The 17626-nt window shown below is 38.4% G+C and overlaps 2 protein-coding genes across 4 annotated transcripts; both read right to left on the bottom strand.

The window, feature by feature from the left end:
* Positions 1-2082: 2082 nt before the first annotated feature.
* On the bottom strand, positions 2083-8240 carry LOC306970163 (calpain-3-like). Of its 3 annotated transcripts, none has more exons than XM_079566039.1 (11): positions 8085-8240; positions 7730-7929; positions 7484-7649; positions 6979-7038; positions 6836-6893; positions 6717-6772; positions 6544-6615; positions 6342-6420; positions 6151-6264; positions 5905-5957; positions 2083-2132 (listed from the first exon to the last, which is right to left on the bottom strand). In XM_079566039.1, the coding sequence occupies exons 2-11, from the start codon at positions 7855-7857 to the stop codon at positions 2106-2108; spliced, it is 813 nt and encodes a 270-aa protein (XP_079422165.1). In that variant the 5' UTR covers positions 7858-7929; positions 8085-8240; the 3' UTR covers positions 2083-2105. The 3 variants fall into 3 exon arrangements, with proteins under 3 accessions (XP_079422165.1, XP_079422166.1, XP_079422164.1); XM_079566040.1 differs by lacking the exon at positions 8085-8240 and having other exon boundaries at positions 7484-7553; positions 7590-7649; positions 7730-8046; XM_079566038.1 differs by lacking the exon at positions 8085-8240 and having other exon boundaries at positions 7730-8046.
* Positions 8241-8429: 189 nt separating this feature from the next.
* Positions 8430-16077, bottom strand: LOC306970776 (calpain-11-like; the record flags this gene model as incomplete). The annotated part of the gene is made up of 11 exons (XM_079566806.1): positions 16059-16077; positions 11398-11635; positions 11204-11291; positions 11003-11115; positions 10518-10651; positions 10007-10202; positions 9837-9911; positions 9609-9694; positions 9452-9523; positions 9122-9270; positions 8430-8593 (listed from the first exon to the last, which is right to left on the bottom strand). The coding sequence occupies exons 2-11, from the start codon at positions 11632-11634 to the stop codon at positions 8430-8432; spliced, it is 1314 nt and encodes a 437-aa protein (XP_079422932.1). The 5' UTR covers position 11635; positions 16059-16077.
* Positions 16078-17626: the final 1549 nt, after the last annotated feature.

Raw genomic sequence — 17626 nt, 5'->3', positions numbered from 1 at the left:
TCTTATATTAACTGATTAAGAGAAACTCCGGCGGCTCACCTCCCCTCCGTCCTCCTCATCGCAACTGAGGAGACGAGCGCAAAGGGACCGGAAGTAGCACGCGCTGCCGCTATCAAAATAAAAGTCTAGATTGGAAAACCTATGTACATTTTACAAAATAAAACCACAAAAGAAACAGAAAAGACAGACCAAGATTTTAACGAAATTGACAGACACTAAGACCACACGGGCTACAATAGCATGTGTCACACACAAGGACCGCGGGCCGGACCTGAGATGATCCGGTCAGGGCAGAGTATACATTTCTGAGTATGTCACACACACACAAAAAGTACATCTCTAGCCCATTCCTGTGCGGAGTTATGCATTTTTAAAGAAATAGCCAGAATGCTCTCTCCAAAAAGGAAATAATTCCACATGTGTCCAGCAGAGGACGCACTGACATAATAAGAGCTCATTAGCTTCATTAATACACTTGTACACTTGCACTTGTATTGCACTTTACAAGCCTGTGTCACAAGTTCCTCAAAGTACTACATAGTAGTCATTATTCATATATTCCACACTTGGTGGTGGTAAGCTGTTATTGAAGCCACAGCCGTCCTGGGGCAGACTGTCCATTTACCACGTGGCTATATAATGTGGTGTCCAAATCCTGAGCTCTTATTATGTCAGTGCCCTCTGCTAGACACGTGTGGAATTATTTCCTTTTTTGTACATTTAAGGCCCCCTAGTGGCGAGAATGAGCATTCTGTTTATTCTTTAAAATATCATAACTCCACACAGGAATGGGCTAGAAACATACTTTTTTTTTTTTTTTTTACATACGCTGGAATTTATGTTCTACAGGGCTGGATTAAATCATCTCGCGGGCCTTATGTTTGACACCCCTGCTCTACACTCAAACTCACACACAGAATCAAAATCAAGTACAGGTACAGATGACCAAGGGGATGATGATTATATACTGTATCTGTAAGGATAAAAGTAATGATTGTTGCAGCTGTTACCTTTAGTGTTGTTGTCACTGTCATTATTGCTAATGTTGCCATGTTTTTTTTAATTATTTTTTATTAGCATTGTTATTGCTAATGTTGGGGTTTTGTTTTGATCATCATCTCTGTTAGGGAAATACTAAAGGAGTGGAAGTGTGGATGGAGAGATGGGACACAATCTGGATGTCTTACATGGAAGAAGTTTATTACCGTATTACCGGCCTGGAGACATTTGAACAGTCAATACAGTGTTCAGGCCATTGATCATTCAGAGTCTGGTGATACTTCCACATGAAGAGAGTTAGATAGTCTCGGTTACACGTAGGCACGAACAGTCTACTCTCAGACAATGTGCCATGTTGACTAAGCCACAAGTCATGTGGTCGGCGCCCAAATGTTCCCCATTTGACAGTACAATATGGCTTGCAAGGCATGTGTGAAGGTCGAATTAACTCTACAATTCTCCATCAATCACCACCATCACCATCATCATCATAAGCCAGGGGCGTAGCAGCAAATTCCCCCATATTTTATGTTCTTTAACACCATAACAGTGGTTTAGTGATTTGACAGTGCAGTTCATTTATTTTCTGTTAGAACTTTATTAGCCTAACCAGGTGAAAAAAAAGGTCTACCGAAAAAATGCTTCATATACAAACACATAGTTCATGGTTTGTTTGTTTGTTTGTTTGTTTGTTTGTTTGTTTGTTTGTTTGTTTGTTTGTTTGTAGCTAGGCTCCACCCAAATCCAAGAGCCCCACTAACAAAGTGCCAAAATGGCCACAAAAGCGCAAAAAAGAGCCACAAAATAGTCGAATTAACAGGCCTAAAAATGACAAAAACATCACTTCCGCAGGTCCCAGGTCCCAAACACCGGCCTACAGGCTGCAAACTGTTTTGACACAGTTTTCTGAAAAACTACTTACTTACTTAATTTGTGTTTAATTAGAATGGAGCCCCATAAAAAGCCTTTATTGGTACATGGCTATTGTATGAAAAATAAAGAAAAGAAAAAAACAAACAAACACCAACGTGTATGCTCAGGTGAACCTTCTTCAGGTGCTTTTTAAACATACCTACAGTAGCCTATCTGAGGTGATTGGCTCTGGCTCAGAAAAAATAGGTGTTGTCACACCACTGTAAATACAAGTATAATATAAGCATCATAAAATACTGGTAATGGGTAGTATACTTGTAACTTTCATGTAGCCTACTTACGTCATCCATGGACAAATTGAGATCACCATCAGAGGAGTGAGTGTTGAAGAGACCTGAATGATAAAAAGTAGACTGTAAAAACAAACAAAAAACACCACAGTATGCACTCAAGACCATTCAGAGCTTTAGGAATGCCATACATTTAAAACAAAACAAAAAAACAGTAATATCCACCCAATATAGGCTTAATACATTTCTGATTGTTTCCCCAAATATGTGTTGGCAAAAGCTCGTATGTGCACTGTAATTTTGATCTTTTCGACATGTTACAAATGTGATTAAACAGAGTTTTCCTACTTGTTTTGTGATCCAGGAGTATGATCAGATCGAGGAAACTCAGCATGTTCAAAGAAGTCTTGCCAAAACTGAAGCGGAACATTGCCAGATTTACCCAAACGCCACTAGAGGGCAACCCTGGTACAAGAGAAAGCTTTGACAATGAGAGATGGCCTTTATAATGACAGCAATAAAGGGCACCTGCTGCTTGGATTGCTGTGTTGAGCTCAGCCTGGTTAAGGACTCCGTTGTGATTTGCATCAGCGTCCTTGAAGATTTGCTGCAACAAATATCCAAAGTTTAATTCATCAATACAATTAATACATGTCACAGAGCAGATTCATCCAGATCTTCATCCAGAGTTCAGAATTAGTCAAAGTAGACAATTGGTTTAAATGTAATAAACTCTGCCTAAATATAAATAAAACCACCTTTATTATATTTCGATCAAATATAATCCGTAAAAATATTGATAAGATACAGATTGAAATAAATGGTAGAACAATGGAGAGAGTCGAGAGCACTAACTTCCTTAATACAGATAGGTGGATATTTAAATTTTAAAAAACACATTGAATATCTAATGAATAAATAATCTCTAAGGTGAGGCACTATCTTCCTCTCAATGCTCTCCTAACTCTGTATCGGTCTCTGTTTGAACCACATAAAAAATGATTGCAATGTCATATGGTATCCTACTCATCTTGAAAAACTGGAGATTCTTCAGAAGAAGGTTATACTGTACGTGTTATATCATGGGCAAACTATAATCTCCCTTAGATCCTGTTTTTTATGGTTTCAAGGTTCTGAAGCTCGCTGAGTGCAACAGATTTCATTAAATTCTAGACTCTGTGAACTTATTCCAGTGACCGCTCCTTCTCATGAATATAACACTAGAGGGAAACCTTTATTAAGAGGGGGAAATTGCTTTAGTGTGGCCTATAGAGGCCCTGAGATCTGGAATGAGATTGATAGTTCTATAAAAGAATCACATTCTTTTTTCATATTTAAAAAGCTTTTTAGGCTAAATGTATTGCTATGTTATGCGTAAAAACCCCATAAGACTGATGAGTCATGATGTACAAACTATGTCTATAATCTGATTTTGAATATTATGATTTGTAGAGACAGGATGGGTAACTTTTACAGGCTCCTTCTGTATTGTGATCTTGTTGGTGGTTGTGGGTGGGTAAATGTCTACTTTTTTCCTTGTAATTTTGTTTTTCTTTGCTTCTGCACTTTGGTTGTATATTTTAATTGTGGGTCCCTGTCCATAAGCATTGCGCTTCTGGGCATTCCCTTTTACAAAGCGGACCTTAATATCAACAAACTGTATGATATAAATTGTCATGCTTTGTAAATAAATAAATCTAAAGCTCCATCTGCAGTCCCTCAGCAGGAGAGTTCACCCCTGTTTTGGGTCCATTTATTAGAGATGTGTGTTAATATTACTCCTAGCTTGTTTATGTTTGATCAGCTCTAATCATTTGTCCTGGGAGGTGTGCCCCTCACCTAAGGCCAATAGCTGTAGTAAGAAAACAATTACCTCTTGAAGATTCGGGTTGTTCTCATCAGTGTCATCCTCATCGTCATCCTTACCATCAAATGAACTTAAAAATACATTATTTCGTTGAAAAAATATTTCATCTATGAAGCCTGATGCAGTATATAGTGGTGGTTGTTAAAACACCACTATATACTGCGGCAGTGTGGACAGGTATTCTCCAGGAATCAGGCTGTACGAGTTAGTGATCTCTCTAATGCTGGAGAATTGAGTCTCCGTTATTGGCTTGTTTTGCAGGAAACATTTCTTGCCCAGGCGTCCTGGGACTGTCTGAAATCAGCATCAGACATTGAATGTAATACTGTTATAACAATGATAATAAACGGTTTATGCTAAGCTGTGTTTGGAGTGCCTCCTGAAGTGAACACGTGCTGATCTGTTGGTTTGCATCTGAAAGCATTCTGGGAATAGGGTACTTTCCTTTATCATAAACCAATGGAGATTTTAAAATGTACAATACTAGAGTTTTACTCTACATTGTGCTAGATGTATTGTGGTGTCCTAGCAACAAAAAGAGACATTCAGCTCTTTCTCTATAGTTTATGTTGTTTTTATCTAGTTCAAGGACAAGGTTTGCTGTTTCAACACAAAATGGACACACATTAATGCTAAATTCATAACATTTCCAGTTGTCATTTCCATCCTCGATATAGTATTAATTTGTGTCCAACTTTGCTTCCTTCCTTCCTTTTTTTAATGTACAGTGAATTATGTAATATGTATTATGTAAGCAATGCATAGTGTAGTACGTTAAAAATCCAGGGTGTACAGTGGGCCAGTTCAAACTTGCCTTGCCTTACAGCGGGCCAGTTGAAGAGAGCATTAGCTCCCCATCAACAAACCCCCACCCAGCTAACGTATCAGCTGATTTTGAAGATGATGTTCCTATACTGTGTGGTTCATTGAAAGACGAGGTGTATGAGCCCATTGGGAGTGTCCCTCTCAACAGATTTGTAGCTCGCCTGCCCTAATTTTCTATTTGCAATTTTGAGCAATAGAATGACAATGCAAGAACACTCTTCCTTAATTAATAGAACTCTGAATATTCCTCTTGATGCTTTGTTCTGAAACCACTCGTCCCATGCTGGCCATGCTGCCTTTGCTATGTCTGATCCTGTCAGATCTCGGAAGCTAAGCTGGGAAGGGCCTGGTTGGTACTTTAATGGGAGACCGTTTGGGAACAATATGATGATGATGATGATTATTTCTGTAAGGATAATGATTGTTGCAGCTGTTACCTTTGTTGTTGTTGTCACTGTCATGATTCTAATGTTGACATGTTTGTTTGTTTTTTAATTAGTATTGTTATTACTACTGTTGGTATTTTTTGTTGTTTTGTTTTGTCAAATATCCATACTCTGGTCTGTCCTCCTTCCCCTGTTTCTTTTTTCCTCTCCCTTCTCTCTGTCCATCATATGCTCTCTACCCCGGTCGCTTGGCAGCGTGTTTGGAAATAAACAAAAAATATTTAAATAATATGTATAAATTCATGCTGACCACAAACAATAAAGACATTCATAAAAAAAGACATTATTCCAGAACTATAAGAATAGAGAGTATAGGTTTCCAGTTAAGTTAACCGGGTATAGGAATTGCCAACCAGATGGAAGAGGCAGACAAACGTCCAAGGCACTTTTGCTGGTTATATTAAAGCCTTTATTGGTACATGGCTATTGTTTAAAGAAAAGAAAAAATCAAACACCAATGCTCAGGTGAGCCTTCTTCAGGTGCTTTTTAAACATAGCTGTGGCGACTGGCTCTGGCTCAGAAAAAGTCGTCAAACCACTGTAAATAAAAAATCATTAAGCATCATTAAACACTGGGTAATACTAGTATCTTTCATCTACTTACGTCATCCCTGGAAATTCTGATAAAACCATCAGAGGAGTGACGGTTCAAGAGACCTGAATGATAAAGAATAGACAGTAAAAACAACAAAAAAACACCACAGTATGCACACAAGACTATTCAGGGCTCTAGGAACGTCATAAAACATCAATAACATGCACCAATATAGTACATTTCTCCAAGCTTCCCTAAATATGTGTTGTAAGTTAGTATGTGCATGTTAGAAATGTGATGACAGAGCTTTCTTACCCAATTTGTGATCCAGGTGTATCATCAGATCGAGGAAACTCAGCATGTTCAAAGAGGACCCGCCAAAACTGAAGCGAAACATTGCCACATCTGCCCAAGCGCCACGAGAGGCCCCTGGTACAAGAGAAAGCTTTGACAATGAGAGATGGCCGTTATAATGACAGCAGTAAAGTATGTCGGTGATAGGGCACCTGCTGCTTGGATTGCTGTGTTGAGCTCAGCCTGGTTAAGGACTCCGTTGTGATTAGCATCAGCGTTCTCAAAGATTCGCTGCAAAAAAAAATCAAAAGTTTAATTCATCAATACCATTATTGCATGTCACAGAGCAGTTTCACAAAGGGCATTAGCGGGCTATTTGCTAATGTAATGTGTTTGTCTTCTTTCCAGAATTACCCTGTATTTACTGATCTTCATCCAGAGTGCAGAGAATTCCTCAAAGTTCATCATCCTCAGAGAATTGTCAGTCTTTTCAAGTTAAAAAAAATCATAAGAAATGCAGACTCCACAAAATCAAAATCAAACCGTAATTACACAATAAATATTAAATAGAATTTTGTTTTGGATACGTTAAACATGACAATGAAGTCCATGCAGGTGTCACGACTGATGCCATCCCATGCTCCTGAAAGAGAGAAGAAAGAATTGCAAGAATACAACATTATCTTTAATATCATCATCGATGTACCTCTGGCAATGTGCGTATTAAGAAGCTTCTGGAGTTGTCTCACATTCAGCTCTCCTCTCTGTCGGCAAAAGAAAGACTTTTAGCACTTGAGTTGAAGATATTGGGTGACATTTAATGATACACATTTGAGAAGATCGACAGACCCAGTCCGCATATCGGTAAAATAGCTCCTTTGGATCACTTTCTTCTTTTTTAACAGGAATCTGAGAAAAAATAAAATAATAATAAATAGAATAAAAAAATCACATCACACTGTGCTTTGTTTAGCATATTTCTAACTAAAGCATCCATCCCATCTGCTCCATTATCTGTCCTCTTTACATTAAACTGGCAAGGGGCTCGCTTTAAACAAGAATGAATCCTGGGGCCCTTTTTGTAATATGTCCTTTAACTTCATACCATATTTTTTATTTAAAAATGCGCATTTTATGTACTCTTTCCTGATCTCAGTCATCGTCATAATCGTCATGGTCATCAACAAAATACTAGTTTAGTTCTTATTAGGTTTTCTTTTTATTAATACATATTTTTATTAGTGAATTTGAGTGTTAATGTTGCTCCTATAACTTTTATGTTTGATCAGCTCGAATCATTTGTCCTGGGAGGTGTGCCCCTCGCCTAAGGCCCATAGCTGTAGTTACCAATTACCTCTGGAAGAATCAGGTTGTCCCCCCCATTGTCATGATCGTGGTCACTATCGTGGTCATTGCCGTGGTCACCATCGTGGTCATTGCCATGGTCATTGCCGTGGTCATGGTCGTGGTCATTGCCGTGGTCATGCTCATGCTCATCTTCATCCTCACCTCCAAATGACCTTGAAAATACATTATTTATTTAGTGCAGTATGTAGTGGTGGTTGTTAATACATCCAAATTTAAACTGAAAGTCTCTTACTCGATAGTCATGTGGGACTTGGTGTAGATGGACAGGACAAACTCAGTCCTCATGTACTGCCGCAGTGTGGACGGGACAAAGAGGTATTCTCCAGGAGGCAGGCTGTACCAGTTAGTGGTCTCTCTCATACTGGAGAATTGAATCTGCGCTACTGGCCTGTTTCGCCGGAAGAAAGTCCTGTCCAGGCGTCCTGGGCTCGTCTGAAATCAACATCAGCCATTGATTGTAATACTGTTATAGCAAAGATAATAAACGGTCTATAGTAAGCTGTGCTTGCTCGTGCCTCCAGAAGTGAACACACTGCTCTGTTGGTTTGCATCAGATTTTGACACTACAGTGTGTTAGATGGACTTACCTGTGTTGTCCTGGCAACAAGCAATGAATGTTCAGCAGCTCTTTCTCTATAGTTTATAGTTTATGTTTTTTTATCTAGTTCAAGGACAATGTTTGCTGGTTCCACACAAAATGGCAGGATTCCACATTAATGCTAAATATATAACATTTCATCTCAAACTTCATACTCGTCAGAGGAATCAAGTCAGCCTTTTATCATACTAATAAATACAGAAACAATGTTTGGGTTGTTTGAATTATGGTTTTATTTTTAGTACTCACCCCAGATGGTATCTGTTAGAAAAAAAGAAACAGTGATATAATTATACCAAATTAGATAACCAGTAATAAATTAATATTTCAGATGCTAGACCTTAAAGACGTATATTCCGATTGGAAAATATCGAGCCTTTTTGCGGTTTCTCTCGCTTGGCTTTTGCATCAGAGACACAAAGCAGTTCATGTCAACATCCTCTTCCTCATTTCTTATGTCAATCATGGCGCGAAACTGAGGATTAGTGTGGAAAGAATCTGCAGAGAAGACAAGATCAAATCAAGTCAAGTTCAAGCTAGAAATGCAGAAAAAAATCGAGGTACAGAACAGTACAAATGCTGAGGTGAAAAAGACTTCCTTTGAGTCAAATACATAGCACACATTTCCCCAACTGAGACAATTAAGTAGCCCTTACCAACAGTGTTATACAGTAATGCTAAAATAATGTAGGTACTAATATTACTGGAAAAATACAACCAACAAAAATTGTTGTGATGGAAACATTTGGCACTCAGACTTTAGTTTACGTTGGACACCCATGATATTGTAGTGCATGTTTTCAGAGTGACCAAGCCTGACTATGACAATCACTTTCTACTCATACTAATGATGCATCATATACACATAAAAGGGTGGTCAGGGGGCTCTGTTTAGATCTCTATTGAGTGTAATCATATTTCTCAAAATTATCAAAGGGGCAAAAGATGTTCCCTTGTGCAAAACTCCAAAACATTTTTGATCGTGAATAGTAGACAGATATTTGTAGATTGATGGATAGTGCTCACAATCGCTCAAGCTGCCGCCGGCTGATGACCAGTTCCCTTCGTGTATCATGACCTGCCACTGACAACCCAGGTCTCCATCCATGAAGTTTGGGTTCTCACAACAGATCGTGAGACAATTGAAGTTATGGCAAAAATCTTCCAATTCCATCCTGATAAAAAAAAAAATAGCAAAATTACTACTTGCTTTACAAAGACCTCTCATAATCACTCTTAAGTTGTCATAAATCATGTATATGGACACCATTCAGACATTAGACTTGTAACTGTGTTTGCTGTTTAAAGAGGAATAAAAAAAAAATACAGTGACAAAGAGCATTGATGTGCACACACCAGAACTCTCCATTTTCATCCTTTTCACATTTGAGTCGATCCTTGCTGCTCACTTCATTCCACAGAGGAGAACTGTTTACACATAGTTATCAAAATGCTCAGTTATTTTATAAGGCATGTTTATTTGTGGGGAAAAAGTAAAATTTCTGAATATTACTTGTCGCTCCAGTTTCCGTTCCACTCCTGTCTGCCCCAAGGGTTCAGCACACGCACCAGCTTCACTTTGGAGCCTCTATGATAAACCTTTAAAAAGTGAGAGAATTAATATCCACATACATATTTAATAGCTATACGTGTATTTTTGTCACAAGTCTTTGATACTTGGCATGCATTTTTTTATGATGAGGTATATTTTTATGTTTTCAGCATAAGTGTGTATAATTACCTCTGAAACTTTAGTCACAGAATAGGCGTGAGCGTTGATCAACCCATCATTCTTTTGGCTGTTGACAACCCTTCCCTGGAAAAAAGTCCAGTGAAGTGAGTACATGTACTTCCTCTCCATCACTTTTTCTCCTCCACCAGAGTCAGTTCACCAAAGTAAATCGTTTTTACCCCATCCGCAGAGGGGGTCCCGCAGCACATCAGGGACCTGCAGCGTGAGCCGTAGGACAGGGAGCTCCAGAGCTCAGCATCATGGTCATCATCATGGACTTGTTGAAGAGGGAAGTTCAGACTCAAGCCCCCACTCATATCTTTGCAGGATTCACTGGTATATCCAGCGTTCATGTCTGCATAAGACCCACACACTCTGCAGGAGGAAAAAATCATGATACAAAAGAAAGAAAACGATAGGCCTGACACATGATGCCAAATACTTAATAAATGAATCACTAAAAGGCCTAAGAAGGACCAAACCAGGTCTAAATGCACAATAAGCAAATTGACGGTTGATCTATGTCTTGTGTCATGTAGGACTTAGAGTTGAATAATCTGGTGCAACACATACAAATTAATCAATAATGATTTTAAGGTTAGAGCTGCAGGGGGTCCATGAGATGAATGAGAACACTTAAAATGTAGTGAAAAAAACATTAACTAATAACAAAGGAAAGTTGTCACTCACTTGGCGTATGCTTTCTCCATCAAAGGGACCCAGAACTCATTAGTTTTTTTTGCATTCACAGAGAGGAAATCATTTCGAAAGATTGGCAGGTAATCGTCGATGACGACGTCCACCCATTTACCGAACCTCCAGAACTAAAAATAAGACACGATTTATTAGTGTGGCATGTTGTAGGTTTAAAAAAAAGTATTCCTCTTGGGTCAATTACACAGAAGTCACTGAACTTTGTAACTTTGCAGTTTTTGTTTCATCAGGATGTAGGCAGTAATTGCAGAGATTTTAACCTTTAACCAGGTCAACACATTTGCATTTTGATATTTGGAAAGAAAATAATTCTTTGTTGTTTTTCCATATTAAACTACAGTATTGGCTCTTTAAAATGTTACATCATGCAAATGCAACCAGTTCATTCAGATATTTCATAATCCACTTTGGGTTCTCATCAAAACTATGTAAACTACACTGTTAAAGATGATGTAACTCACCCTGAAGTGAAATATTCCAGCGTAGTCGTCGAAGGATTGCTCTGGCACAACCTGCATCGTCAGCCTTTTATTCAGAGTGAGTGAAGAAATGGCAGCCAAAAACCAGCAATTACCTACAAAGTGTGTTTACACAGTGAAAATCAAATTAAAGAACAGCATAGATTAGTGCAAATAAAACTACTGCGTTAGTTGTGCATTTACCTATAAAACCCTGCCCAAAGTCAAATCTAGACTCGCAGCAGCTGCGGAAGACAGGGTCACCTTTGATATTCAGGATCTCCATGATTTCCTATGAATAAATAAAACTATTAATTGTAGGCATATATTTATGTCATTCTGTCGACTGAATTGTCAATAATATTAAAATATATATATAAATAATGTGGGTTATTTACTTTTGGTCTGCACCATCTGACTTGAGCCTCTTGGGAGGGACTTAAACCATCCACATCTCCCAATGAGACGTTGTCAGGGGGAAATGTCCTGTCCGTAAACAGCATCCGGTTTCGCACATAGTACTTTTTAAGTTCATTGTAGTCCTGGACCTTGTCAAACCTCTCGGGTTTGGAGGAACTCCCCGCGCTCCCGTCCGGGTAGCTCAGGTTAATGATGGAGGTGCAGGTGTCAGGCATGCTACAAAAAGAATATATGTAGACGTTTTTAATTTTAAACATTTAACATTTTTATTCTTCAAAATTACCACCAGGTCTAGATGAAGATTAAATTAGGGGAAAAAACGTGTCTAAAACGTGTCTAGAATAGTGTCTAAACTAGGTGTAAACTATATCTAAACCAGAAAAACACAGAAGCATAAATGAAACTGTCTGTAGTTAAAAATGAATACATTCTAAAACTGCAGATCACCTGGATACTACCTGACGAAGCCAAAGTACCACAGTTTGAGAACCACAGCCATAAACAACATTAATATATCGAACACTAAGCAATATCAATGAAAAATGAATAAAATATGAATTATGTTTCTGACCTGCTGGATCAAAGCTTCTGCGGGTCTGGAGCAGAGTGGCTGCACAGAGAGTAACGTGTCTTATATATACATAAAGACCCCTCCCCCAGGACAAGACACAAGTAAAGGGACCGAGTGAAAACACAAAAATGTAGACAGTCCTTGGGGCGACAAGGGAAGTATGTATTCAAATTTTTTCAAATGTCAGAGCTGGAAATGTATGGCCTTACAGTAAAGGCCTAAAGATTCCATTAGGTATAATTATAAGCATCAGCACATGATGGATTTCAGCTCAGTCCAGTCTTATGCAAATAACTTTTTTAAGTGAAGCAAGCACAATCCTGTAAACAAGCAGTGAATTGCATGTAGCCTAATAATAATAATATGATTTTAATATAATTAAAATACTATACAAATGTAGGTAGAAAATGCAGTTTTCCATCTGCACAGGGAACATTTTTATTTGATCAAGAACCACCAGAACTACTCAGGTAATCCCTTCTGCACCAATTTAAATGAACCACTACCCAGTACACTTAACATGACATTAAAGCCACATCATTCTCTCATCATTTGCCACATATTATTATTATTTTAAGATTAATCTTTAATGAATATCTTAAAATAAAAACTTTATGCACAGGTCCTATTGAACCAAACACTACAAGATAAGATAAGATAAGACGAGATGAGATGAGATGAGATAGCCTTTATTGATCTCACAATGGAGACACTTACTTGTTACATTCAGCTCTTAGAACACCCAGGGTGTGCAAATAGGCAGAAAATGTGACAAAAATAAACAATAACAAAAAAAATAGTAAAATAGTGTTGTCTTATATACAATGACTACCAAGGACTTTGTGGGGACAAAAGTATAAACAGTTAATAACTAAGTAAACAGACATAACAAAAAATGTCAGTATTAGCAGTGCAGGTTCACATCATAGTGCAAGTGGTTGATTAGGTGACGCAGGTAAGTTTAGGTTTATTAAATTTGACATAACAGGAAAGAACAAAATGTTTAACCTGAAATGTGTCAATACAATTACAATAGAATAAGAACAGCAATATACAAAAAATAAATAAAAACATCTATAAAACAGATTCGTGCGTGAGTAAGTGAGTTATTGCACATGTTACTTTACAGTCTTGTTGTACAGTCTGACAGTAGTGGGGATGAAGGACCTGCTCCTTCTTGCACTGAGGGTGTCTCAGTCTGCCAATGAAAGAGCTGCTCAGCTCCTCTACAGTCCCGTGCAGTGGGTGGGAGGTGTTGTCCATGATGGAGGTGAGCTTGACTAATACCCTCTTGTCCCTCACCTCCTCCACAGAGTCCAGGGGGCAGCCCAGGACGGAGCTGGCCCTCCTGACCAGCTTGTTCAGTCTGTTCATGTCCCGCACTGTGCTGACCGGGGCCCAGCACACGGCAGAGGTTACCACAGAGTCATCAAAAGTCCTGAGCAGAGGCCTGCTCACTCCGAAGGTCCTCAGTCTCCTCAGAAGGGGAAGGTGACTTTGGCTCTTCTTGTACAGGGTGTTGGTCCAGTTTATTGTTGAGGTGAACCCCCAGGTACTTGAGACTGTCCACCTCCTCAATGTCCTCCCCCTGGATGTTCAGCCGTGTGTGTGCGGTAGTGTCTTCTTTCTGAAATCCATCACCATCTCCTTTGTCTTACTGGTGTTCAAACAGAGGTGGTTTCGCTCACACCAGTCCACAAAGTCCATCAGTACAAATCGCTCTGCTCAGCCACTTCTGCTGCTCGACCTGCACACCTCACAGCAGAGGCCAAACCAAGCGCACAGAACGTGCTCAGGACACCCTAGGCCCATAGTTACATGGACAGACTCCAGTGGCAATTACTGCTAATGGGAGCATGCAACAGAAGAAGCAAAGTCATTGCACACCTCTTGTTTTAGCATAAATGATGGCCCAACGTGCACTACTGTCTAGTATTGACAGTGACCCAATGAGTGAATTGTAAAGCATAAGGTCAAAGTTATAACGGCAGAAACAGCAGCTTATTTCCATAATGCGGTGCTCCCTGGCTTTGATCTATGGTATCCAACAATCTGCATGCTTATGCAATGATCATGAAACAATTAGTTTTGTTTGCTTGAACAGTAAAGTATCTGTAATTGGTGGCCCATTTGATCTGAGAGGCATGGCTCAATTTATCTGATTCCATTTCATGTAAATTGAACTGAACTCATTTTACCAAACCTCCAGAACTTAAAGACGAGACAATATTTATTAGTGTGTTGTAGGTTTAAAGAAAGGATTTCTCTTGTGTCAGTTATGTTGACACCGAAGTCACTGAACCTAGTAACTCTGCAGATTTTGTTTCATTAGGATGAAGGTAGCAACTGCAGAGATTTTAACCGTTCTTACTAAATCTCACCATAGAATGTGTTTGTATCGTTTTTCACATTAAACTAATTGGTTCATAAAAATGAATGAAAAATGAAATAAATGTTACATCACGTGAATGCAACCGATTCATTCATTCAGATATTTCATGATCCACTTTGCTTCTTATCAGAACTATGTAAACTACACTGTTGAAGATGATGTAACTCACCCTGAAGGGAAATATTCTAGTGTTATAGAGAGTGGTATGTCAAGCCTGATACAAAACTGAAAAGTGAGTTTCAGTTAAAAAACCTGTTGTTGCAAAACCAAAGCCTCTAATTTCTATGAAAACTTGTCACGCATGTCTTAAATCATAGGTTTGTCAAGTTTTTATTTTTTTTTTTTAAGTAAACCGTTGTACTTAGTGGATAGAAAAATCAATGTCACTTTCACAACCAAAAACAAAGTTGTCTTAAATTTGTTGTATAATTTATATATATATTGTATGTCCAGTAATGTTATATTTATAGCATTTGAGGAAGACATCGCTGACTACTTAATCTTAATATAACTAAAGTATGGTAAAAATAAGATTGTCTTCACTCACTATTACAAGATTTATGAGGAACTGGCTCGTAAGCATAGGAGGTAGCAAGTAGTAATAGTATTGGAACGGTTACTTTAACACCAAGTACTTTTTATAAACAAAAAAAAACAAAAAAATGTTTCCAAATTCAAACTGTGCATAGTGTTTATTGTTAAAGTGGAAGAAAAAGGAAAAGAATTACATATATATTGTTATTGCCTGTGGTATCGTTGGATTTATACAGGGAGCCGCGACGCACTGGACTTTGGAAACTGCTGTTCTGATGCATTTCTAACATCCCATATCTTTACAGTCTTTACAACCATATTGGTAACAAAACTAGCCAAGTACATTATAATTACACTGAGTCTTTTTTTTTTTTTTTTTATCACAAACCTCTGTACGATATACAGATAAACCAAACAATTTTCATTTCACTGTTAGTGCTGGAAGAACATGGCCTTTTAATCACACAATGATTTCTGCATTAAAAAAAAAACCAAATCATACAACTGTCTGCACTTACTGATTCAGCTGTCATGGTTGTAAAATGCTACAAAAATCAGGTTTGTTTGATTTGTTTGGAAAAAAAGCGCTGAGAAAATAACATATTTAGGGTATTGGATAAACCTTTCTGTTCTTTCAAAATTAACAGACTGGGGCTGGGGGATAAAGCGCATTCCCAAACAGGTTTGGGCACATAGTGCATGTTGACAGACGCCAAAGTGGACAGGAGACACTGAGCAGAAATGCAAATTTTCTGAGAAAATGTTGCCTGACACAGGGCATGTCACTGTGCAGGTGTTTGGATTGTGACTATGATATTACTGCCCTATCACCATTAATACTTATAGTTTAAAATAGTCGTGACTGATGTGAGAGGCAGCTCGAGCCTACTAGAACACACACACACACACACACACACACACACACACACACACACACACACACACACACACACACACACACACACACATACACACCTGCTGAGCATGGTTTACGACAGTCACACATGTTGTATCTTGAACAGTCTGAGTGCCTCAGGTAAATGTAAATGTTTGTTACATGACACCATGAAGACATTATAAACACATACAATACAAAACCTTAAAAATGCTGTGGTGAATATCTTTACCTAAAGGTGCCTCACCTGCTATTGGGCCATTTCCTGCATGTATTCAGTGTGTATGCTGAAATGTATAAAGAAACAGAAAAGAAACATGCTTTTTTTTGGCAAATTCAATCCAGCAGGATTTGGTCTCGATGTGGCTTCTGTCAAGACGACCAAATCAATGCAACAATGCAGACAAGGAGGGTCGTTCTCTGCCAAAAACACAATATTGTAGTGGGGGTCAAACAGTCTGTCACTGGGTTAGAGAACAAATGTCTCTATGGTGTTTATTGACTAAACTGCTGAGTTTTAGTCTAACAGGTTTGACAGTAGTATTTTCAATAATTTCAGCGTTTGACAGCGTGAAGGTCAATTTTCTCACTGCAGTGCTGAGCTCTTAACTATGTGTCCCTGACAACGTGACACTTAATAATTTACTTAAGTTACCACGGACATTTTTTTTACTGTACTGCAGTTCACAGTCACGCTATACTTCAAGGGATAGTTTTGAAATCGATTTAAAAAGGTGTTAGCATCCATCCTTTCCTTTAATAACGACCAATTGATTATATACTTTCTTATTGTTAATCAGGAGAGTAGCACCAAATCATGGGCCCTAGAGACAAACTATTTTGATTAATTGTATTTCATTGTAAGTTTAAATGTCATCTGGATTGGCTGCAACTACAAAAATGTAAAGGTCTGGTTTAACCTTTATTGTTGTGATACACAGATGTCTGAAGTGACATTCGACTTTCAGTAGACCTATTGAAAACGAAGTTTTACTTAGACCTTGATCACACTAAACAGGGCACTCCACTGGGGACACCGGCCATTTTTGCTTGGTATAATAAAATTTAAGACTTTGAAATAGGCATTAAAATGCTTTAAAACGCTAGTATATATTAGATAATTCAAAGATAAGTTGCCTCATGCCTCTGTACGTTTGGCCAGTTCTTCAGCCTGTTTTGGTCTCACCATACTTGAATCCTACATTTAGGTGAAGGCTACAGTTTATATGTTGTTAAATTCTTGTTCCAAAAAAGCTTGAACAGTCTGGCACGGGCCATCCCAATCCCATACATGGTCACTGGAACCAAGGGAAAGGAGTCTGTAAAGCTGCGCATTTATAATGAACAAGTGAAACCAAATGCGCAAAATTCTGCAAAAATAGTTACATCCCAGGCCCACTATAATAGTGTTAAAGCAGAACTAAGTAACTTGTTTACCTTAATGAATCCTTTCCTAGTCCCTTCTGGGGGTAATACAAGTGTTGATGGGATGATTGGGGGTCTTTCATCTCCCCCTGGTGTCTCTGGCCGGCAGTGATGGAAAGTAACAAAGGAAAAAGTACAAGTAAAATGTTATGCTTTTTATACTATACTTTTTACTTTTACTTAACTACATTTTAGAGCCTGTATCTGTACTTTCTACTCCACCACATTTTTAAATTGGGATAAAAGTAAAAGTATTTTATTTTCTAAGTGGCCTCTCTACGATGAGACTTTACGATGAGACTGAGTTTAGACTTGGTTTAGTGGTTTATTCCTGTTTAGATCTGGTTTAGGTCCTGTTTTTGACCTGAGTTAGTGGTTTACTCGTTTAGA

Source organism: Gobius niger, assembly GCF_951799975.1.
Source record: "Gobius niger genome assembly, chromosome: 11".
NCBI lineage: Eukaryota > Metazoa > Chordata > Actinopteri > Gobiiformes > Gobiidae > Gobius > Gobius niger.
The sequence above is the reverse complement of the archived record's forward strand: the minus strand, read 5'-3'. Positions and strand labels throughout refer to the sequence as shown.